At 39.2% G+C, this 25,663-nt stretch overlaps 1 protein-coding gene across 1 annotated transcript in view; it reads left to right on the forward strand.

The window, feature by feature from the left end:
- Positions 1–25,663, forward strand: part of LOC106879637 (uncharacterized) — a 209,198-nt gene that overhangs the window by 34,713 nt on the left and 148,822 nt on the right. The window contains exons 2-3 of the mRNA XM_089361587.1: positions 14,794–14,872; positions 21,950–22,032. Of these exons, the coding sequence (XP_089217713.1) occupies positions 14,794–14,872; positions 21,950–22,032 (162 nt within the window). The remainder of the gene's footprint in view (positions 1–14,793; positions 14,873–21,949; positions 22,033–25,663) is intronic.

A 25,663-nucleotide genomic window follows, 5' to 3' on the forward strand; every position in this document is an offset into this window, starting at 1 on the left:
GTGTGTGTGTGTGTGTGTGAACATTATCAAAGTCACAAACTTAATGTACGAGTGTGTTTTGTTTTGTTTAAACACGTTTAGGTTGCGGTATTTCATCCAGGAAAAAGTCTCTTTAAGACATAGTGTTGTCATAAAGTGACCTTTTCGTAGACGAAATATTGCAGCCTAAAAGCGATTAAACAAGAAGCATACATTAAGTTTGTAACATTGATAATGTTTACATTAGTAGAGCTGCTTCTAACACAAGTTTTAGTGCGCACGCACACGCGCGCGCATGTACACTCGCTTATACAAGCATCCACGAAGATGTAAGCATACGCACATGTGTATTTTGGCGCTCAGACGTTCACATAGCGAATTAAATAGCTACTTGGTGTTTATAAGAATGAGGAGGTTAGAACTAAATTTAATTCAACCATACCTTAAGGTGAATTATAATTATTAATTAGGTTACTGCATTGTGCGAAAGTATGCATGTAAGCATCTTGAGATGCTGGAAAACCCTATGTCTGACAAACAGTGCTCTGCTCCATGCCACACAAGCAGGAAAACCCAGTCATGGCTGTCAGACAATTTCTGCAACCACATCTCCCATAACATCTGGTCACCCAACTCCCCAGACTCCCCCACCCACCTGATTGTGGGGTGCATTTGAGCGAGAGACCAATAAAACTCCTTGTAACATCAAAGATGAACTGAAGGTAAGGATTGTGGCAGCATTCACCAGCTTAATCAAGGAGACAGCCCAGAAGAGTTGCAGGAGATTACGAAGTCGTCTGGAAGCAGTGGTTGAAGTCAGTGGCGATTTTATTGAATAAATTTGCTCTTTGGTATTTCAAGATATTTTTATGTGATTATGGTAAATACACAGGCTGGGGCAGATAGGACGGATATTTTTTGAAAATTCACAAAATCATTAACTTTAGCTGCAAACAAACGGGTATATGGCGTAGTGGTTAAGAGCGCGGGCTACTAACCTCAAGATTCCGAATTCGATTCCAGGCAGTGACCTTAATAATAATAATAATAATAATAATAATAATAATAATAATAATAATAATGACACCATAAATACCTTAGGAATGAGAACCCAGGTTCGAAATTTCGCCAAGATACCTGATGAAGGCTGGAGGGTGTATCAGCCGAAACGTTGTGTTAACAACAAACAAGATGAGGACAAATATCCGTCAAATGTAAATAATGTAAATAATGTGTTTGTATTAAATTAGAATTTGTCAAAATCAAGTGTGGAAAACAACATCCATCATGTGGTGTCCGTTTTCATTGATGCATTTCTGAAGGTAGTCTTGGAAATTGACCTCAACTCACTCCAGCATTGCTCTGTCGATTTGGGTGACTTCCAAGCGAATAGCCTCCTTCAAATTGCGCATACACACGTGCCTTGAAGTTTCACCACAAGAAAAAAATCACACATGGACAAATCAGGGGACCAAGGGGGCCAAGGAATATCAGAAAAACTGGAAATGAGGCGGTCACTGAAGAAAGGGCGAAGAATGTCCATTGATGCTGTGGGCCGTCGCCCCATCCTGCTGAAACCATACATGTCGAATAGGCATAACGAAGTTGTTTAACATCTTGATGCAACGCTCGGAGTTCACAGTAACTGCATTTCCATTATAGTCTTCAAAAGAATTAAGTACTAATGATGGCAGCTTTTCCAGCAGCACACCAGACCGTCACTTTTGGGCTATGCAGTCGTCTTTCGTGAAGTTTTCTCGGATTTTCAAGAGCCCAATAACGACAATTCTGTTGATTTATCATACCACTGAGATAAAAACGTGCTTCATCAAAATGTGGTTGTCATTTGCCGAAAAAATTGCTTCCATCTGACGTGCAAATTAAACCACTGTGCATAGTCCCATGGTGTCAACTGTTGCCCAATGACCAATTTGTACGGGTGGAAATGCAAGTTTTCGTGCAAAATACGCCTTACCGATCGATTACTGATGCCAAGTTCAGTGGAATGCCTCCGAGCAGAGCGATTCGGACTCCGTATCAAAGCTTGTCTGACGCATTCCACATTTTCCAGGGTCCGTACCGTTCATGGCGACCCCACTGGTCTCCTATTCATTAGTGTACCTCGTGTACAAAGTGCATCCCCCCAACGTAAGATTGTGTTACAGGTGGGAACAGCCTGGTTTCAGTGACAGTTGAAGTGGCGCCGAAACTCACACTGAACTATTGTGACAGACTCGTTATTCTTCACGTAACTGTCGTCGGCAAAAACGCGATGCTTTATCGTCCACAGCGCTATAGCTTCACCAGGAAAGAAAAAAATGCTAAGACACCACGGACCGAATGGTACCTGTCGGACATATGTCCCTCTCCCTGGGGCTGAGTAATAGTTATTTCAAAAACGCCCGTCCTCTTTAGCCCACCCTGTATCTGTTAAAAGGAGATGTCAGTGTTATTTTCATTTTTGCGTAATTTAGACGACAATTTATTCACCGCACCCTGTATTTGATTTAGGGAAATATTTGTCTAAAGCAGCAAAAATTCTGTAGCGATTTTCGTTGAAACATGTGTACGGAAGATTAGGTAGTACCATGTTTCCCCTAAATCAAATAGATACTAAGCTATTTTTAATAGACGCATTGTGTCTATTAATATATATATATATACATACATATATATATATATATATATATATATATATATATATATATATATATATATATATATACCGGAGTAAGCACATGAAATGTGCAACAAGGTGGAAAAAAGAGTACTCAAATACCAGAGGTAGAGTAATATGCTTTATTTAAAAGCAGCAGAAATATAACAAAAAAATCGTTACTCTGAGTTTCACGTTCCCGTTCATCGGACAGATACACACATATACATATATATATATATATATATATATATATATATATATACACACACACACACACACACACACACACACACACACATATATATATATATATTGATTGATATTGATATATATAGATGTATATGTTATGAGCGAAGGTGGTGACAATTAGACTCAGAGGTTTCAGGTAATGCTGAGTAAGTGCTGTGGATAGACCATGTGTGGATATGCTCCAGGTTCGGTGATTATGTGAATAAGAGGTCCAACGTAGGTCATATATCAGCGAGTGAATATAAGGATTTCGTAATGAGATAAAAAAAAACTAATGCTGTGAATAATATTGAACATTTATAAATAGAAGGTCTCACAGCTGTTTCCAGGATATTTATTATATCCCTTCATCGGAGATGGTGTGAGAGGATGTTTAAGCAATAGTTAGTTTACTTAAGATAGGAAATAGAGAGTGAATGTAGGGATATTGTATTTGTAAATCCACTGTTTAGGCACAATGGTATACATACGAGCAATACCTTGTGAGTGAAATCCAAAAGTCTTTAAGATAGGTCATTGCCTTTGTAAATCCATTATTAAGATTCCAATTCCCTATGAGTAAAATCCAACAGTCTTTGAAATTGGTTATTCCAAATACAGAGTTTATACACAGTGTTACTGACCTAAAAGCAAGGGATGTATTATTAGTAGGGTCAAATCGAAAACAGGAATAAAGGAAGAGAAAAAAAGTGAGGAGAAATAGAAGAAAAGGGAATAAGAAAATAATGAAAGGAATAAAGAAAAGAAAAGAAAAAGGAATACAAAAAATAGAGATAAGGGAAAGTGTACCAGAATGGTCAGTGAATATAACAAGAAAGTCGGAACAAGAGGATAAGGGTGAAATAGAGAGAAAGATATTAGAGTGTAGAAAGATAGAAGGAATGGGGGGATTGTGGAGGGAGATATATAAATATTTAAGGAGTGTCAATTGCAATGATGGAGTCTAAATGATAGGGTAGAGAAAGGAACTAGGATGGCTGGACAGGTCAGTAGTATTAGTAGTAGAATAAATATATGTGTACATATATATGCATTAGACATGTATATATATATATATTAGAAATGATCTAATTATAAATCTCACAGAGAGACTTAAGCAGTGTATACTGTCAGCTTAACGTGACAGTCTCAATAAGGGAATCATACTGCTGCTATTTAGCCCTAGGAAGCTGGACCGCTTCCTGTCGGCCTTGACACATTTCCTGTGTCCAAGCTTATGACGAGCAAAGACTCAGAAACATGTCCCTGAATGCAGGCTAGGCTGGATGGAGGTGCTTGTCTCCCCCTTATAAACATAAGGACACAGGAAATGTGTCAAGGCCGACAGGAAGCGGTCCAGCTTCCTAGGGCTAAATAGCAGCAGAATGATTCCCTTATTGGGACTGTCACGTTAAGCTGACAGTATACCACTGCTTTATATATATATATATATATATATATATATATATATATATATATATATACATTTTCATTCATACAGATGTTTATATATATTAATATCTACACACATAACTGGTACTCATTTGTGTATGGATACGTGCATACCCACATATACGTGTATCTGTATGTCTTATCGCCCTTGTATACGCATGTATATATACTTTATATACATGTGGTGTATGCGTGCGAGTAGATGTAATCGCCTTACCTCGGTTTTCCTTTCGTCGACTGAGAGTCTGTCTTGCGGTATCCAATCCTCGAAGCTTGCCCCGACCCGAAGAACACCAGGAATAGCAGCTGCTTCTCCCAAACCTAGACCGTCGCTTACACGTCCTCTCCTGACAACAACCCCGTTCGAAAAGGGCACGAAATCCCGATCGAGGCTCCCTCTGCCCTTCTTCCTCTTCCGGTCAACTCGCCCTTCCGGTCAGCTCCCCAGTCACTGACGTCATACCACACGCCACCCTGATCTTAAAGATCACGTTCACCCCTACTCCAATTCGAAGTCCGCCATCCAACCGGGCGGGCGCCCTACACGTCGAGATCTTCTCAAGCCAGGTGCCTCGTTTCCATCGCGCTCTTCACCCGAGGAAGTGGCTATCCTGCGCAGGTCCAGCACGTGACGCGGCATTCCATCCACGGATACATAATTTCTGGAATTGACCGCTGTTATTCTTCCCCTGCCCCATTGTGATGTGTAGCGTGCTTTCGGCGGCTTGACCCAAACTTCCTCCCCTACTTTCACGCCGGCGGGTCCTTTCTCTTCTTCGCAGAACTCCATTCATACTTGAACACTGCTCTGTGCGCCACAGACTCTTTCGCTTGTCCGGATCGGGGAGACATGTTATACCAGTAGACCGCTTCCAGGGGCGAAATGTGCCCCCTTTCAGCCATGCCCTTGATCGTCCGATGGTGCCTCTCAACGATTCCGTTGCCGCTCGGCCTATACGCCGCTCTGAATAATCGTCGCACCTTCCACCAGTCAAGCATCTCCCCCCAACGCTTCCGAACGAAACGCCGCCCCGTTGTCCATTAGCAGTTCTTCCACGGGACCCCTCTCCAAGAATATCCCGTTCAAAATGCGGGCAATCTCATCAGCAATGCCTGTCCTCAGCTCCCTCCAAATGGCCAGCCGGCCCGGCCCGCAGTCGACCATGCTGAGATGCATTCCCTGACGGTAGTGCATCACATCCACAGCTAGTCTCCTCCAGTTGCGCTCTACTGAGAGGTTCCCTTGCTCATGCCCACCCGGGGCGGGGTCAATGGACTGGCATCTGTCACATTTCGCGACAACTTTCTTGACGTTTCTCCTAGTGACGTCAGCATCAATCATCTTCGCTAGATACAGGGTCCTATCCACCTCCAAGTGGTGCATAGCATGTAGCTCCTTCAGTTCGGAGTCACCCAGCCGACACGCTGCCGCTACCCCTTTCCTTGCTTCCTCCGGTTCCTCCAGCCACGCCCTTTTCACCCTGGTCTGTGCGTCCGCTCTGTTTCTTTCCGAAGGCACGAAAACCACGTTCAGCTTCAGTCCGAACTCGGCGATCAGCCCTCCTAGAACTCCTAGGCGGCGTTTCACCAACATCTCCGCGGCTCCTTTCGTCCGGACTCTCTTCTCGCTGGTAATCACTGTTCCTACCCAGCCGACCACGGTGGCCGAATCCGTCCGGATCTCGATCGAGCGCAGCCCCCATCTCAGGGCCAAGTTCACCGCTTTCAGCACCGCGTCTAGATCGGCGACATTGATGTGGCTGAAGTCGTCCGCTTTCCGTAGCCAGGCCGCATCCTCCTCCTCAGCACCTTCAATCTCCAACACTATACTGCTGGCATCACACCAAACCGTCCCGCATTCTGTCTTGGGCACATACCAGTTTCCCCTAACCGGGTCTTGCGCTCTCGTCCTCTCTAGGATTTCCCGCATCATCGCCACCGTCGCCCCCCCCCCACCTTGTCACCCCAACTCTCCCCCTCTGCTCGTCTCTTGGTGTAACTGCACGCAGTGCGCAGCCATCCAGCGATCGGGTAGTGTCCAATCAACTTCTCACAAACCGAGAAAGACTCTCTCCTGCTGACGCTGGAACTCAGCTCTGGGATCTCGTTTCCTCTCCGGAACACCAGCTCGCCTGATCTGTTTTTTTGTAGTTTCAGCCCCAGCGCAGTTCCTCCCACCATCGACTCAGGCGGCAACGCAATCAGCCCGAACCTCTCCAGGTGTTTCACTACCTCGGTGGCTGGCACTACAGTCTCGTCAACCAATATGTCGTCGATGTAGGAACTGGTGGCCTTCCTTATCCTCTCCTCTTTCCCTAGGATGGACTTGAGCGCCACCTTTCTCCCGCCAGGCAACTGCTGCAATCGAATCCCTCTGTCGTCAGGGAAGCCACTCACAAACGCCAGCCGCGCCGCTCTGTCCAGGCCTTCTCCCGTAAACCCAGCCAGCGTGGCCAGTCTACGCACTTCCGCCGCGTATTCGTCCACCTGATCTCCCCCCTCCCCCCATCTAACAGTTCCCAGTTTAACGAAGGCAGCGTAATCGCTCTCCATATACGCCTCTCTCAATCTCTGTTCGATCTTCTCCGCACTTAACCTCTCTTCCTCGTCCATTTCTAAATACAGGGTCAGGGCGCTCCCTTCCAAGCATAGCGCCATGAGACTCGCCACTTATCCCTTGCAGTTTCGCCACGAGCCTGATCTTCCGCATCCAGGCCATTACATCTCCCTCGCCATTAAAAGGCCTGATCACATCGCTGGCGATTCTAATCTTGGCTATCATCGCGGCGAAGTTTTACACGTGGGGCCGAAATAGCTTGTGGTGTATGCGTGCGAGTAGATGTAATCGCCTTACCTCGGTTTTCCTTTCGTCGACTGCGAGTCTGTCTTGCGGTATCCGATCCTCGAAGCTTGCCCCGACCCGAAGAACACTAGGAATGGCAGCAGTTTCTCCCAAACCTAGACCGTGGCTTACACGTCCTCTCCTCACAACAACCCCGTTCGAAAAGTGCACGAAATCCCGATCGAGGCTCCCTCTGCCCTTGTTCCTCTTCCGGTCAACTCGCCCTCCCGGTCAGCTCCCCAGTCACTGACGTCATACCACAATACATACGTACATCCACATATAGACACGTACATACGTACGCGCATACACTCACACGCACACATATACATGCACAGAATAGGTAGTACATATATATATATATATAGATAGATAGATAGATAGATAGATAGATAGATAGATAGATAGATAGATAGATAGATTTAGATTCAAAATTGAATGTGGAACTTATGTTTAGGCACCAGAATATAGTATGTTAAAATGCTTTACTCGATGGAAATACGAGCCAGTGAAGACAGCCGTTCTTGGGTCATTGTGCCTCTCAGATATGAGCAGATTCTATCTAACGTAGCGAAACTTCTCTCATTAGCGACTGATGTTAAGCGGATAGTCAGCACTAGCTTAATTAGTTTAATGGATTCCGGTATAGCGGAAGTCAACTGCAATTTATACAGTAATTCTAAAATGGAGTTGATTGACTTGCACTTTTTGAAATCACTGGCAATATACATATATTTAAGCTCATTCACTAAGCTCTTGCATTAAAAGATACGGAGATACTTGTTTTCTAGTGAGTCCATATGTTGCCCGGGAAATGAGTTAGCAAGCTCTTCAACCTTTTTAATTAACCTCTAGTAATTCAAGAAATGCATACTCACGAATGCCAGAAAAATCTCTCTCGTAAGGACATTAGAATGTTATCAACTATTTCAAATAGGTAGTTTTGTAATTTGTGTATCGGGCTCATCTGCCTGTTCAGTGACAGCAGCTGTATCGCGCAGAATGTTTTCATAATGTTAGTCCTTACGATAACTTTCAACACAATGAATGAAGTCATTTAGTCTACTCTGGCCATGCTTTATGACGAGTAGCTTACACTGTAGGATATCAAAGACTTTTCTAGCCCGAGAAAGTATGTTATGAAAACAATTGAAGAAAAACATGAATGTTATATTATCCGACTTTGCCAATAGATTTATCTAAAGCACTATCCTGTTTCGCAAAGTGATGGAATACTGACATTAAACCGTCAGAAAATGTTTTTCCGCTTGGTACTGGAAGATGTAAATTTACTAAATGCGCATAAATGAGAAAAAACATTTTTACTCCCTCACCTTCTCTGCACTTTTACTCAACACTAAGTTAAGTTTATGTGCATAGCAGTGAATGAAGTGTGCGTGTTTAAATCCATTATCCCTTAGCTTGCTCTGTACTTCGTTTAGTGTTCTTGCCATTACAGCTGCTCCGTCGTAAGTATGGCTCACTAATTTATCTATAGCGTCACTGAAGGAGTTCAACGCAGTTGCGATCACATCAACCAGTCTTGTAGTACTTTTATCATCACTGATTTCATAGAATTCAAGATATCGTTCACATGTTTTGTCTTCATACACATATCTTATTACGATCGACAGTTAGGCATGCATTGCACAGTCTGTAGTTTCGTTGGTTGTACAGATATAAATGGAGCTTTATTAACTTCGCTTCTAATTTCCAATCGCTTGTATTAGGTCATTTTGTATTGTGCTTGAGACTCCTGAAAACTTTTTCGACCCCTCTTTAGTAGAAAGTCTAGAAACAAACACACTGTCGATTTCAGCAAAGTTCACCGTAATTTCCTCTATTAAGGCTGTCACTTCCTTTATTATGCCCACGTAAAGGCAACTCTTGTTTATACAGCTATAACATTGTATTTGTAAACTGCTTTAAATATTGTCTATTTTCTTCAGCTGCTTTGTTATGCCGTTCTTTTTCCAGTTTAGCAAACTCACTAATAGCTATCACAATATCGTACTGTCCGAAAGTTTTCAAGCTTTTATAACTACTTAAATGACGCACTGATTTACCGTGATGCTTACAGTCACTTAGGGTGTTTTTATAATTATTATGGCCTCCATCTGTCCACGACTGATTAACTTTTGGTTGAAACAATGAACATGGTCAGCAGTATTGTTTCTCTATGACGCTACTTGCACAAAGCCAATCAATCTTTTCATGCCATTTTATCTGAAATGTTTGAGTTCCAACTTTAATTTTTAATGAAGGAGTCGGCCTGCTTACTTGAAGAATTTCACGTTTTTCTGCAATATTCTTAGCCCCAAATGGCCTCTTTTTTATATCTAGTACGATGTGTTTATCCATTTCTAAGTTAAGGGTAAAAATAAAGCAACCCTGCAAAATACAACTGAACTTTACACACAGACGTACAGAATAACAGCAATCAAATAACGAAAGTGGATTGCACAACAAACATCAGCGATCTGACTGTCGCCTGTAATCTTGAAAAGAGATGCCAGGTAGTCCTTTAGACCTACCAGGCTCGTTCGTATTAGCCCAAGATACTGGATAATTTTCCGTTCCTTTATCTTGTAGAAGGGAAATTTTTCATAGATTGGAATTTAAATCCTAATCCCTAAAGAAATTTATTGTTTCAAGAAAACATTGAATTCGAATTACTGTTAATTTTTACGATTATAGATAACAACTTGGGCTGTAACTTCTGAGCCCGAGTCAGGTGTGTGTGAACGATGTCGAGAGAACGTCTGCTACGAATGATATTTTTTGACACAGAGCACCTCTAAGACGACCGTCAGACGCTGAACGAAAATGAATGAACTGCGACCAGGCTCAATAAAAGGATCCCGAGTTATTGGCTGCAATTACATATTTGAAGTCAGTGTTGGCAGAATCAGCTTGAAAATACACGTTCACATTACTAAATTTATACTCGGGCTAAGCCCGAACGTCACGAGTGTCGGAGTCGCCGCCGATATATATATATATATAACTTGGACGGTGTTAAATTGTGGAGATATTTGGTGATTGTATGGGGTTGTTATTTTTGGTTAGGGCATTAAAGATTCCTGAGACTAAAACTGTTGACTGATAGTGAATTTTAACACAGTGAGCCTCTTCAAAATTGTCATGAGGTCAATAAAATGAAGGAAGGCTGTTCAACCCAAAATATATACAACTTCCAGTGGAATCGGACATCATAATTAACCTTAAATGTTTTGCACTCAAACACTTTCACATTAGGATAAGCACAATGTTGACACATATACGTCAGACTGAACGCTGTTTTATCTCCAAAGTGAATATTGCAAGTGATATTTAAGCAATAAACAGTTCTTCGGCTTTTGCATTTGACGACTGTTGCTTTACATATTTTATTTCGATTTTCACTGGCGTAGTAGTAAGAACTATGGGATAAGTAACATTAGTTTCGAATAAAAATATAAATGGAAGTTTTAATAACCCGATGGACAGGCAAACAGGAACTGCTACTCAATAAAGGCGCAAAAATGCTCAAGGAAGTCTTTCTTCTCTCAAAAACTGACACAAAAAGAGTCGAAACTCGGGGGTGAAATAACACAATGTGCAATAAAATAACATAAGACATGTTCTTTGCAAATCAATTGTATCTCAAAAATTGAACAATACCGCTTATTTTTTATGATTGGATGACAAACACTAGGCAAGGTTTTAGATGTAACCCCCCAAATGTTTTCACGTTTTATAAGCAATCAATTAGTCTTTACTACTTTCAATTGAATTTTATTGAGAATATCTTCAGAGAATTGAGTAATCACCAGTTATTTATTTGCTTTATTTTCACTTTTTTGCTCACTGTCTTTTCCTAGTAGTTTTTCCTGTCAGCTGGTTTATTGCACGAAAAATAGCCGTAAGAACACATTTGACCGCGGATGCACGTGGCTGATTACAGTTAATTAAAGTTAGAGTGATATCGATTATTCTTTTAGCCGCTTACAAACGTGTGAAAACGCAGAAATGAATACAGTTGTTCGTGGTCTAATATTTAAATCAAAATGAGACTGTATTTATAAATAGCAAGCTTTATTTACATATATCTGTCATTTAAATGTGAAAACGTAGAAATGAATTGTTTAGAACGATGGTTAATGAACAGGATGGCGAAAGAAACAGGACAAAGCGATTACAAAAATAGCGATTCTCACTTTGAAACTGACATTTCTGAAAATCTTTAGAATGCCCCGTTCTCTCATGTATCCATGTTTAAAATTTCAGTGTGATCGGATGAACAATACGCACAAATATGAACAACAAGCACACAAAAAAACAGACAGATAGAACGGGATTTATATATATATATATATATATATATATATATATATATATATATATATATATATATATATATATATATATATATATGTGTGTGTGTGTGTGTGTGTGTGTGTGTGTGTGTGTGTGTGTGTGTGTGTGTGTATGCATGTATGTATATATATATATATATATATATATATATTTGTATACATAGGTATTTATATATGTACTTACATTTATATTTATATATATATATATATACAAGTGTGTATTTATATGTATATATATGCGTATATACCTATGTTTATGCATATGTAACACACATATATAATACACAAACACACACACACATAAACACACACAAATAAACACATACATTAGGTGACAATATTTTCAGTGAAGACGATATAACCGAATCTCTCTAAGTGATTCAATTCTCTGTACGTTAATTTACTAGATTGCTGACATCTAGCAACGGTTTCTTCCACTGTGTTAATGCGGCGATTTCTCTCATTAGTAAGACTGTCGGCATTTTTGACAACACAGGTATGCTAGCGTTTAATAAAAAAAAAAAAAAAACTTATTTACATTCTCTACTTCGAAGTAGTCATCTACCGTTCCTGTCACTTTTGGAATCCGGCCTGGAAGTCGTTTTCCGTAAGCGACTTGAGGACCTTCTGCGATTCGCTTTTGATTTCGACAGCGGTGTTAAAACGTTGACCTTTGAACTGTATTTTCATCTTGAGGAAGAGATAGAAGTACTAAATCGGGCGCATAGAGTGAGTGCGAAAACGATACCAGAGCTTGGTGTCAGGGAGCATTTACGTCGTGAAGAATCAAATTATTCGCGCTCCACAGATCCGGTCACTTTCGCCGAATGTTCTCCTTCAAACGCTTCAAAACGTCGCAGTAAAACTCTCGATTGACGGTCTGGCCCTGGGGAACGAAATTCTCAATAAACAATACCGCAGATGTTGAAAAAATCGATGAGCATGCTCTTGATTGAGCTGCGGCTCTGTCGTGCCTCTTTCGGTCGTGGAGATGAATGGCTCTTCCATTGTGACGACTGCTGCTCCGTCCCAGGGTCGTACCCGCAGACCCAAATCTCATCACCAGTGTGATGAGTCATCAGTGACTCACTAACTGAGATCTTGACAGACTTCGACACGATGTTCTTTCTGCCCAGTGGTCAGTAAACGAGGGACAAACTTGGCAGAGACGCGCTGGATGTTCAATTCAGACGTTGATATTGCTTTTGAAGCACCCGTACCACTCGAAACATTGCATACAACCCATTACCTCATCACCGTAAGCTTGCTGAAGTATGCCCAATGTCTCTGTAACAGACTTTTCAAGTTTAACGCAAAATTTCACGTTGGCAAAATCGCTGACAACATACACGTGATCACAAAGACCCAAATTTCGCAACTTGCTAAGTAAACACAGCGATGTCATTTGGCACACTGCCTCATGAAGGTCACTGCTAGCACCCACTGGCGCACTACAAAACTAGACCGGGAACATTTTGATACCACCTCGTGAAACATACTTTGTTGATTACTTCACTCATCTAAAACAACTATGGATAACATAGCTGAGTTGCGTGATAAGTGAAACCCTCATCATTGAATGACGCTTGGAAAATATATATAGCTCAACTGCATCTGTCTTTACAAGTCTTTCACCAGCAGTAAGTTTATATCGGTGGGGATATAAACAATACAACCACATCTTCCATGACATCTTCGAAGCCTACATCATTTGAACTTGGCATACCAATCACGAGCGGTTCTTTCAGCTTTGGCACCCTCTCCATACACAGCACAAATGTCGTGAGCAGCTTTTGCGGTCTTAGAACCTTGATTAAAAGCAAAAGGAAGGAGGTGTCGGAAATGCTCGTTTTTCTTAACTTGACAATCCATTTTAATTATTTGAAAATCAACAAAAATTAACTAAAATTAGCTAGAAAAAAAAATATATATTCCAAAATGATTCAAAAATAGAATTCTTGAAAAAAAATAGATTCCAAAATTTAAAAACGCAATAAATTCCAAAATCTAAAAAATCAGCGGGAACTTAGTTGCCAACCCAATACTCCAGAACAATTATTTCCTATTTGATGACACTATCGTCAAAGCAACGCGGAATTGTGATGGGAACGAAAGCAGGCCCTGTTCTTGCGAACCTGTAATGGATTATTTTGAATTCACCATATATGAAGTGTCACTGTAAAAATATGGTTATCCATTTCACCATTATATAAGAAAAAACTGGAAAAGATACAGGATGACTGTTTTGTCATTTGGAAGGAGTTGGAATTCAAATCAACATTAAATGATATAAACCGTAACATTAAATTCACAATGGAATATAGCAAAGAACAGCTCCCATTTTTGAACACTATGATAAAAAAAAGTCAACAACCGAATTATAACTGACATCTATCATAAACCAACGGATTCGAAGCAATATTTCCTTTTTAACTCATGCCACACGAAACACATCAAAATAAACATCCCCTTTAATTTGGCAAAAAGGATTTGCACAATAGTGTCTGATAGGACTACTCGGACCTTTGCCTTCAAAACCTCAGAACAACACTAATTGAAAGACAATATCCACCCTCACTTATAGACGATGGAATTAAGCGTGCCAAGAAATTAGACATAAAAACACTAAAGACAACAAAACATAACGCGATACCTCATCTCAAAACACTACTATTTATATTAACTCACAACCCTAGAAATAATGAGGCATGCAACACTATTGTGCAAAATCTTCCTTCACTAACTAGAGACCCAAAAATGAACAACATCCTGAAAGCACATAATTTCATCAAATGCTAAAAGCAACGCAAATTACTAAAGAAACTTCTAACAAATTTACAGAACAACTACGAAACCTAAAAAATGTCGACGCCCAGAGACTACACAATAAGTATTATGCAATTTTTTTTTCTGACAAAGCTAATTTAACAATGCAAAATATTTGTAATCTGAGGCAGAGGGTAGCTAAAAGCTAAGGAATTAGTATGAATTAAAGACAATAGGCTAGCACATTATCTCACAGCATTTGCCTACCTTTGAAATTAAAAAATTTTTTTCGAGATTTACACAGCTCTGTTTTATATTATATAAATACACACACACACACACACACACACACACACACACACACACACACACACACACACACATATAAAGATATAGATATATACATATACATATATACATATCTATATATATAATATAAAAGAAACTCTTAACGTATTACATGTGAATATCAAGGATAATAATGATAAACATTGTTCTTTGTTTGACAGTTGTTGCTGGTTGCTACGCAGAATGTAACTCATCCAAGTGTTCTCAGATCTTAAAATCATTCGAGTATCTTTCTTGCGTGTAAGTATTTTTTGTTATTTCTCTCGAAGTTCAGCGACATTTAAACTGGTTATGCTTGTGCGTCCACAAATGGATAGACACACACACACTTACATATCGCGCGCACACATATACACTCTTACACTGCGCTCTCTCTCTCTCACACACACACATACACACAATCTACCTATTTTATGTTTGATTTATTCTATAAAATAGACATTGTAGGGAGTAGAATTACCACCCCACTGTTATCACCCATGCAATATGCATACATGGGTGTGTCTGTGTGGGTAGGCAGGCAGGCAAGCCGGTATGTATGTATGTATGTATGTATGTAGATAGGTGGGTAGGTAGGTAGATAGGTAGGATGGTAGGCATGTAGTTAGGTAGGTTGGTAGGTAAGTAAGTAAGCAGGAGGAATGTATCAGGTGGTATAGACAAGTATGTAAAGGGTACGGTTAGAACGATACCAGAATGTAGGTAAGCCTATAAAAATACGTGTAAATAGGTAAAATTCTGACACGCATCGATACACGGATACACACGCGTATTTACGGACATGCGTGCACACACACAAACACGCGCGCTCACACACAAACACGCGCGCACACACACGCGTAAACACACAGCCACACACATACACATACACGTACTATGCATACACAATTGCACACACAGAGACAAGCGTAAGTACATGCGCATACATATAAACGCACATACACACATACATGCAGAAGCGCACACACACCGCGCATACACAAGCACTCGTACACTCAGACATGCGCAGGCACTCAAACACTCATATACTTGCACAGGCACACACGCACACAAACACGCACACAAACGGAAGAAGGAATACACACAAGAATACACACGCAAACATACACGCAAATACTTGCATATTCAGAAAAACCACCATATACATGCACATGCAGGAATGCACTCGAATAGGAAAACCCTTACACGTTCATGCACACACACACTCACATGCAAACATATGCACTCACTCAAGGAGCCGATTCAACCACACGAACAGGCAAACTAGATCGTGCACGCGCGCGAGCGTGCACTCGTACACTCGCACTCTCGTGCACAAACACATACACATGAATGCATATATAAAAACGAAAACAGAAAACGAACTTTTTTCGAGCAACGAAAAAAAACAAACAAACAGAGAAACGAGACATGCAACATAAAGAGTATATCCCTTCGTTAGTTGTCCCAGTTCCATCTACTCAGCGTTTCGAAGGCAAGGACAATACGCGACTTCGTTGGAACAGTCCTTCCCGCAAAGCAAATTAAATAAAATTTGAAATTTTTTACGGTGGGTGAATTTTAGGCTTAGAAGAAGAAGTAAGGGTAAGAATAAATTATAGATTTGTATGGGTGTGTACGTGTGCGTGCATGTGTGGGTGGTAGCGTGGGTACACTTGTTTCACTGCTTGAATGTGTGTTTCTGTGTGTCAAGATATGTGTGCAATAACCATCCGTGACCTCTTTAAGGGTTCAGTCTTTTGCCTCTTGTTTTTGGTCAGTATCATGTCTGCTGAAGATTTATGGGTCTTAGATGTAGTTCTTTTATGTGGGGATGGCAGTGGCGAAAAGAAAAGGGTAGATATGTGTGCGACCATCTCTTTGCACTCGTGCGTGTGTGAGAAAGTATATGCATTCATGTGTATGTGTTTGTGCACGAGAGTTGCACAAATTGGTTGATACACACACACACACATACATACATACATACATACATACATACATACATACATACAAATGAAAATACTCTGTTGTTGATATTGAAATTCCAATGAAACCGGCTCTTTCTCTATTGGTAAGAAATTTTGAAATAAAACTGAATATACATACATACATACATACATACATACATGCTTACATACATACATACATACATACATACATACATACATACATATCAACCAAATACCTGATGCAAAAAAGGGACAGGAAAAGCAGTAAACTGTGATAACCGATGTAGACTTGGTGGAGTTAATACCGATGATATTACCCATAAGCAGTCGTCTAAAAATGTCATCACGGTATTATCTCCCGATGAGACATGATGTAGTCAGAACATTGTTTATTGAGATCCGTTGGAAGGATAACCCCGAGGCCAAAGAAATAAGAACCTACAGTATGGTAGAAGCATAGTCACTCATAATCAAAAGGAGTACTGGTGGAATGTCCCTGTGAAAACTTCAGTAAAATGTAAATACAATAGACCTGATAGTAATTTGTGATAGAGAAAAACTGTTGTGGAAATCAGCTGCCCAGCGGATGTTAGCATAAAGCCAAAGATCAGTGAAAAAGAAAATATCTGCTGAACTATTGAGAAATCTACAGCTTCTCTATCCAGATTACAAGTTCAAGTTTATACCTATAATTATTGGGGCACTGTGATATGTAACACATTGCCAATCTTGAGAAATACCAATCTTGAGAAATTAGGCTTCTCAAAACCAGAAAGGAGAAAGCTGACTCGAAGACTACAATTCCAAGCCATCACTCGAACTGTAAAAATCTGTAAAACTTTCCAGAATTTTATCATTTAAGAATATATGAGCATGTCTAGATATGAAACTATATGCAAGAGAATGCATACATAAAATAAAACATAAAAAATCTGCATGCATACACACATACATACATACATACATACATACATACATACATATATACATACATATATACATACATACATACATACCTACCTACATACACACACATACACACACATATACATACATACATACATGCATACATACATACATACATGCATGCATGCATACCCTGTTGATGCTGAAATTTCAATGAAGGAGCCTCAGATCTAGGTTAGAAAGCAGCTTTCTCTAGCGGCAAAAAATCTTGAATAAAACTGAATATGACATGCATACATATTAGGTTGGCAACTAAGTTCCTGCAATTTTTTAAAATTTAAAGTTTTTAAAAGGCTTAATAAAAAATAATAACTAATTAATTAATAATTTATTTACCTTTGTTGTTTACAACTTCCCAACGTTCAACAAGATTTTCAATACCTCGTTGGTAGAAATCGCTTGATTTCAACTCGAAAAATTGATCCAACCAAGCTCTCAATTCTGCATCAGTATTGAACGAAACTCCGCGCATAGCATTTGAAAGAGATCGAAAGAGGTGGAAATCGGTTGGTGGCAAATCAAGAGAGTATGACGGGTGTGGCAGCACTTCCCAATCATGCGTTTGAATGGCTTCCTTAGTCATATTGGCGATATGAGGGCGGGCGTTGTCGTGCAGCAGAACTCCATGCTGACGATTTCTCTTGAATAGCCGTGTTAAGTCGTTCCATCTGTTGAACATTGAGTTCCGCGTTGACCGTTTGGTTCCATTCAAGCAATTCGTAATGGATAATCCTTTCCCAGTCCCACCATACGCACAACATCGTTTTACGCGGATGAAGATCTTGTTTCACGCGCGGTGTCGCTTGTTTACCGGGGCTAAGCCATTCCTTACGCTGCTTCATATTGATGTACAGGCACCATTTTCCGTCGCCAGTAACGATTCAGTAAAGAAATCGTTACTTGTGTCCATGAGTTGAGCAGTGACGAGCAAGAAAACCAGCGGAGAATGTGGCTCGTTGATTTTTGTTGTTGTTACTTAAAGCATGCGGAACCCATGCTCCATACTTCTGAACCTTTTCCATCGAGTGAAGATGCTTCTCTATAGCAGAGTGGGAGCATTCCATTTTCTCTGCCAGTTCCCTTGTCGTTTGACTAGAATTTTTAATTGCTCTTCATCGAACTGAACTGGACGGCCAGAACGAAGTGCGTCTTTGAGGTCAAAATTTGCATTTTTGAACTTGGCATACCAATCACGAGCGGTTCTTTCAGCTATGGCACCCTCTCCATACACAGCACAAATGTCGTGAGCAGCTTCTGCGGCCTTAGAACTTTGATTAAAAGCAAAAAGGAGGGTCGAGAATGCTCGTTTTTCTTAACTTGACATTCCATTTTAATGATCTGAAAATAAACAAAAATTAACTAAAATTAGCTAGAAAATACAACAAAATATATTCCGAAATGATTCAAAAATAGAATTCTTGAAAAAAAAAAAAAATAGATTTCAAAATTTAAAAACGCAATAAATTCCAAAATTTAAAAAAAACCGCGGGAACTAAGTTGCCAACCAATACATACATGCACGCATACATACATACATACATACATACATACATACATACATACATACATACATACATACATACATGCATGCATGTATGTATGTATGTATACATACATACATACATACATACATACATAAATGCATGTATACATACATACATACATAGACAAAAATAGTACAATGAACTTGCAATTGGGAGTGAAAATCCAACGTTTCAGATAGCGTCCTTCCTCAGGAAACAGATGACAGGAGAGAAAATAATGTAAGACAGTAAAATTTTATATCCACTTAGTAAAAAAAAAAGATGAAATTTATGAGGAACGCAGGAGGACTGGAGTTTCATATATGAGCAGGAAGTGGTAGGAGAGAGAAAAAGATGAGAGAGGTAGAAGGAAAGAGGAATAGAATGAAGGTGAGAAGCAAGTGAGGTCGAAAGTAAAGTGAAGAGAAAAAATGAGATGAGAGGGGAGTAGAATAAAAAACAATAATTTAAATATGTTGGTGACATGGTACCAAGTTCGAATATGAAATGCTGTTCTTTCTACTTCCTTTAGAACGTCGACCCATAGTATGCTGAGATGCTGCTCACTGTAGTATTCAAGTGGGCGGTAACAGGTTGGCCTAGCATACGCGTTTCCGGAAAGCGATCGGCAAGGGATCAGCCTGTTTCCCAAACGTAAAGAGCGTCACAAAGTTTTTATATGATATGGATGAAATGCAACAGAAGTTCTGTTTTATTGTATTATGCTACATTTGAACGTTTCTTTAATGATATGCATATATATAACGTATGTTGTTAAAAAAATGTCCCCTTCCCCTTTCCTTACCGACTTCCACGCCATTTGAAGCGGGGACGTTTTCTAGATGTGCAGCAAGCCTGGATCACTTTCACTACATTTGTGGAGAGTTTATGACTAAGAAACGTCAGAGAAACATCACCGAATTTGTCAAGATATCTTTCTATGCCTAATTTGGAGTGAAATTAAGAGTAAAGAAGTAGATCCTTCATAAGGCCTGCTCAGTTTGTGTTGAAGAACTAAACCACTGGATAAAATGCCCAAAGATGTCTTCGTTTTAGAGGTTCAATAATATGGAGGAAGCCTAAAAATCAATGATGACTGCTACTTTTGCTCGAGTAAGGTGTAGGAATATCATTGGAAGAGTAAAAAAAACTTTGTTTATTCAAATCTCCAATCTGTGATCTGGTATCCATGGACAAGAAGTTTCAGGCCCATTAACACCAGGAAACATTGAAGACATCACATGAGTTCTTTGTCAGAAGGCACAAATAACAATGACGAGGAAATCTTCAATAGTAGATTTGCCACAGGATAGAGAGAGCTTCATGTATTTGCGTAGCAAGTTTTCTGCTCTATCAGACGCCAAGGGGGAAGAGGGTGTATATATATAGGACCAGATATAAAGAAACTTGTCAAGAATGAAAATTTTGAAAACTCTCTTAGTGATCCTGAAGAAGATGCATGAATTAATTTTAAAGATGTAATGAAAATCTTCTTGGGTAATCACAAAGATCTAAACTGCAAAGACATAGTGGGAAGAATGCTGGAAAAGTTTGAGGCCTTAGGATGTAAAATAAGTATTGAAGTTCATTTCCTACGTGCCCATTTGGACTTCTTTCCGGAAAATCTGGGAGATGTGAGTGAGGAGAGGAAATGGTTTCATCAAGACATAAAGGAGATGAAAAGATGTGAGGGAAGATAGAATACTAATATGATGGCCGACTACTACTGGATGATGCATCGTGAATCAACAAATGCTCACAAGCAAAGGAGTTCCAGGCATAGTTCCCAAGATTTTGAGGTGCAGAATCCAAAATTTTAAAAATGAATGGAACCCTTGTAAAAATCTATTTTCTCACCTTTCAATTGCATTTCTGACATTTTATTTTGTTTAAAAAAAAGTACTAAATTCATTGTTATTAGTTTCATTTTGCCCTACCATATGTAGATTTACCTCCAAATTAGGGTATATTTTATGATTGAACTGTGAGAAAACGTTAGGTGACAGGAAAAAGCCTTTTCGGTATTTCGAATTAGCACCACAAAAATATATAAAATAACACAATTATCAAAATAGTTTTCAAAACTTTCCATTTCGCAGACCTGCGTAATCTTCATATCCAATGTACACACACACACACACACACACACACACACACACATCTATATGCACCTGCATACGTACATGCATATTCACACATTTGCATACGCGCACATACACAACTACATAGCCACATCAGCGCATATGCTAGTATCCATATCAGAATATTCAGTCTTAATTGTCGTTTTTAGCATTGTACTGACGGGCTGCCGGTATGAATGTATTGTTTTAGATGTAGGCATGGAATGGAGAGAAAAATATAGAAAAATCCGTTTTGCAGAGGGTGCTAGAAAAATATTGGATCAAGGAAGTGTCATGCTTCCTTGCTAGTGTGTTGATGAGGAAATTTTACAATAGGGTAAAATAAATGTATTGATGTTGGGACACTCGTTTCTAATGTTTACATAGTTTCCTGAGTACTTAACTCTGAATAAAATACATGTTCTTTCTGTTGTAAAAAGACTGCATTTTCTTGCAAACCAGATAGATGAAGCTGACATGTTAGGATCTTTACACGTACTGCAAATGCATTGTGGGATGTCATCAAGGATAAGTATGTATGGATGTATGTATATTTTTCTGCTCTATTTTAAGAATTACTCACCAATACCGAAAATACCAGTCTCTAAACCAGGATCAAGACTCTTCTAGAATTCATATACCACATTTCTTTTCCTAAAAGTAATAAAAGTATCAGTCTGAGGAAGAAAATCTTAGCGGTTCACCAATAATGTTTTTCAGAATAGTGAATCTAGAAATTTACATGTTATAGTGTGTCAATATTCTTTCTCATGGTAGGGATTACAATGCTTGTCTGCTGAATAAAAACGAAGGTGCATGTACGACTACGGAACGAGATACACTGCTGCCAACTAACTGCCGTAAGTACACTACCTATTCTTACCAAGTTCTGTTTATCACAATTGATTTGTAATTCTTATTGATCCAATTCTTTCATTTTCTTAAAGACAGCTATATAGGCGCAGGCGTGGATGTGCGGTTGACTGTGTGGTAAGAAGCTTGTTTTCCAACCACATGATTCCGGGTTCAGTCCTACTGCGTGGCACCTTGGGCAAGTGTCTCTTACTATAGCCGCGGATCAGCCAAAATCTTGTGAGTGGATTTGGTAGACGGAAACTACTGAAAGAAGCCTGTCGTATATATATATGTGTGTGTGTATGTGTGTGTGTGTGTGCGTGTGTGCGTGCGCGTGTGTGTGCGCGTGTGCGTGTGTGTGTGTGTATATATGTATATGCATATATTTATGTGTGTGTGTCTTTGATTCTGTGTTTGTCCCTTCACCATCACATCACAACCGATGTTGATGTGTTTACATCCCCGTAAGTTAGCAGTTCGGCAAAAGAGGCCGATAGAATACTTACTCTTTGTAAGCCTAGAGGCTTACAGAGAATAAAGTACTGGGGTCGATTTCTTCGACTAAAACCCCTTTAAGGCGGTGCTCCAGTATGGCCGCAATCAAATGACTGAAACAAGAATTAAAGAATAAAATGAAAAAAATAAAACAATGTGATTCAACATGCACTATATATTTCTACCCATAATTCTGTCCTTGTGATTCAATATCATAATACTTGTTGGTGCGTTGGTATTTCAAATAACGGCGAAAAGTATTTTATTCTCTTCTGATCTGCTGTTGTTAGTATTTGTATTGTAAGTCTGTATATACATTATCATACAGTTATTATTATACTATGAGTCTTCCATAGTAGCTTTGTCTCCGTCACTTACAAAGCATTTCTGGTTTGTTTACAAATATTCTTTGGGAGGGGTCCAGTCGATTAGATCGACCCCAGTACGCAACTGGTACTTAATTTATCGACCCCAAAAGGATGAAAACAAAGTCAACTTCGGCGGAATTTGAACTCAGAACATAAAGACAGACGAAATACCGCTAAGCATTTCGCCCGGTATGTTAACGTTTCTGCCAGCTAGCCGTCTTGGTTTGCTTACAAATATTATATGTCGTATTAGACAATTATATATTCATTAAAACATATATCCACTAAATTTGGCTGAAACTGATGGATGAGCGTTAGGCCCAATTGGAATCGCAAGGAGCCGTGTTAGCATTGATTTGTGGATTCGATTCTGGCTACGGTCATCCTTTTTCGGTCATTTGCCTGTATTTAAAAATTGTCGGTTCAAATCGGAGAATATACATTATTATGATATATTATTATACAGTTATGTATATATATATATATATATATATATATATATATATATATATATATATATATATATATATATATATATATATATATACTGAAATGTTTTAATTAAGGAAGGTCTTACGTAATTGATGCATTTCTTGATATATATTACGCTGACCGGAAACGTGCATTGCTTTCAAAATATCACTGGTTTGAATTCATTCTTACAAATTGTAAAAATGAATTCAAACCAAACAGCGATATTTTGAAAGCAATTATATGTACGTTTCAGGTCAGCGTAATATATAAGAAATGCATCCATTACGTAAGACCTTCCTCAGTTAAAACATTTCAAAATATGAAACAGCCGATGGAGATATTTCAATATATATGGTTACAGCGGTAAGTTGGCTACTAAGCTAGGAGAATGAACATGTATAGAGAGGAGGGAAGTGAGGTAGGAAGAGAGAGAGGGAGAGAGTAGTAAGAGTAACAGGAGTAGGAGGGCGAAGAAGAGAGAGACAAAAGGAGCGAAGGATATATATATATATATAAAGTGAGATAGTGGGGAAAAAAAGAAAGGAAGATATACGAGTGAATTCTATTGAAAAGAATGAGATGGCTGTACCTGTATGTTTGCATACAAAATCAGTGAAAATGGACAAAGAGTAGAGAATTAAGGTCATGAATTTGGGGCGTAATGAACCAGATATTAGGGTGTAGTTAAGAGTCTTAGTAGTGAATGGAATAGGTAGTATATAGCCTTGATCATGTAAGTGATGTCAACGCAGATGTAGGATGACTGGTGATATGCAGGGTGACCTTGTTTAAAGTGAAGAGTTGTGCACGGTCGACTTCACTCTCTTGTCCATGACCATCTTCAATCCAGTATTAAGACCATGGCAAGACAGCTGAATATAAAGACAAATGCACTGGATGGTCAAAATATCGTACTTACCTCATCTTGCTCCTTGTACTACAGAATGCATTGCTGCATTCGCCTTCCCATTCGTTGAACCATGGAGGCGTCTTCCGCGGAGTCCCCCGAACCCAATCTTCACATGCATTGGTAAGCAAGCCCCAATATGTCGATTAACCCATAGCTGGAGCCCTAACAGGTACTATTACTACGGGTCAGAGTAGACTGGGAACAGTAGTTCCTACATACCTATCTAAACTGGGAACAGTAGTACCTACATACCTACCTGCATACATACGTACTCGCACACACAGACATACGTATATACATATATAGATACATACGTACATACATACATGTATACATACATACACACATACGCACAAGCTTGAAGACAGTATAATTGACACGAAGCACAGCCTCTCTTGGACACAAGACCACTACATCACATCACACTTTGAAGGCTATGCATTTGCAATCCAGGAACAGGAGATTGCCACAAAGTACCTGGTGAACAAGAGAGACAGTGATGCTCTTGTAATCCCAAGGTGCAACCGCGTGTGTAGACTATGTCATGCTTCTGAGGAAGACATTACGCATGTGATTAGCAGTACAATGCCATCCGCGGAAAAGACTGTCCTGAAATAAACTTAGAAAATCCCTCTGTTATGGAATACATTAAAAAAAAACACCAACTCAAGGAATACTGGTGGAATCTTCCCATCAAAACGTCTGTCAAATGCAAGCATAACAGGCCAGATACTGTTGTCTGGGACAGAAGGGCAAAGATATGTACCGTTATAGAGGGTAGCTGCCTTGCAGATATAAATATCTCTATGAAAATCAAAGAAAAAGAGGATACCTATGGACAGCTGCTTCGAAACCTCCAGCTTCTATATCCAGGCTATGAATTCATATTCATACCAATAATAATTGTAACATTAGGTTTCGTTAGTAAATGCTGAAAAGAGAATCTAGATAAACTGGGATTTTCAGAAAGAGAAATTGGCCGGCTGATTCGTACATTACAAGTCCAATCTGTGAGTAGAATAGTAAAAATATGCAAGACTTTTCTCAAATTCCAAAAGTGAATTTGTCTGTGTTAACCACATCCCAAAGATGGAGCCTTGTATCTTTGTTGGAAACCAGCTCCCACCTCAGTGGAAAATTTATAATAAATAAAAAATTGAAGAGACATGCATACGTATATGCATATATATATATACATATATATATATATATATATATATATATATATATATATATATATATATATATATATATATATATATATATATATATATATATATATATATATATATATATATATATATATATATATATATATATATATATATATATATATATATATATATAGGCGCAGGTTTAGCTGTGTCGTTAAGAAGCTCGCCTTGCAGC

The sequence above is a fragment of the Octopus bimaculoides genome, chromosome 13 (assembly GCF_046866305.1).
Source record: "Octopus bimaculoides isolate indiv1 chromosome 13, ASM4686630v1, whole genome shotgun sequence".
NCBI lineage: Eukaryota > Metazoa > Mollusca > Cephalopoda > Octopoda > Octopodidae > Octopus > Octopus bimaculoides.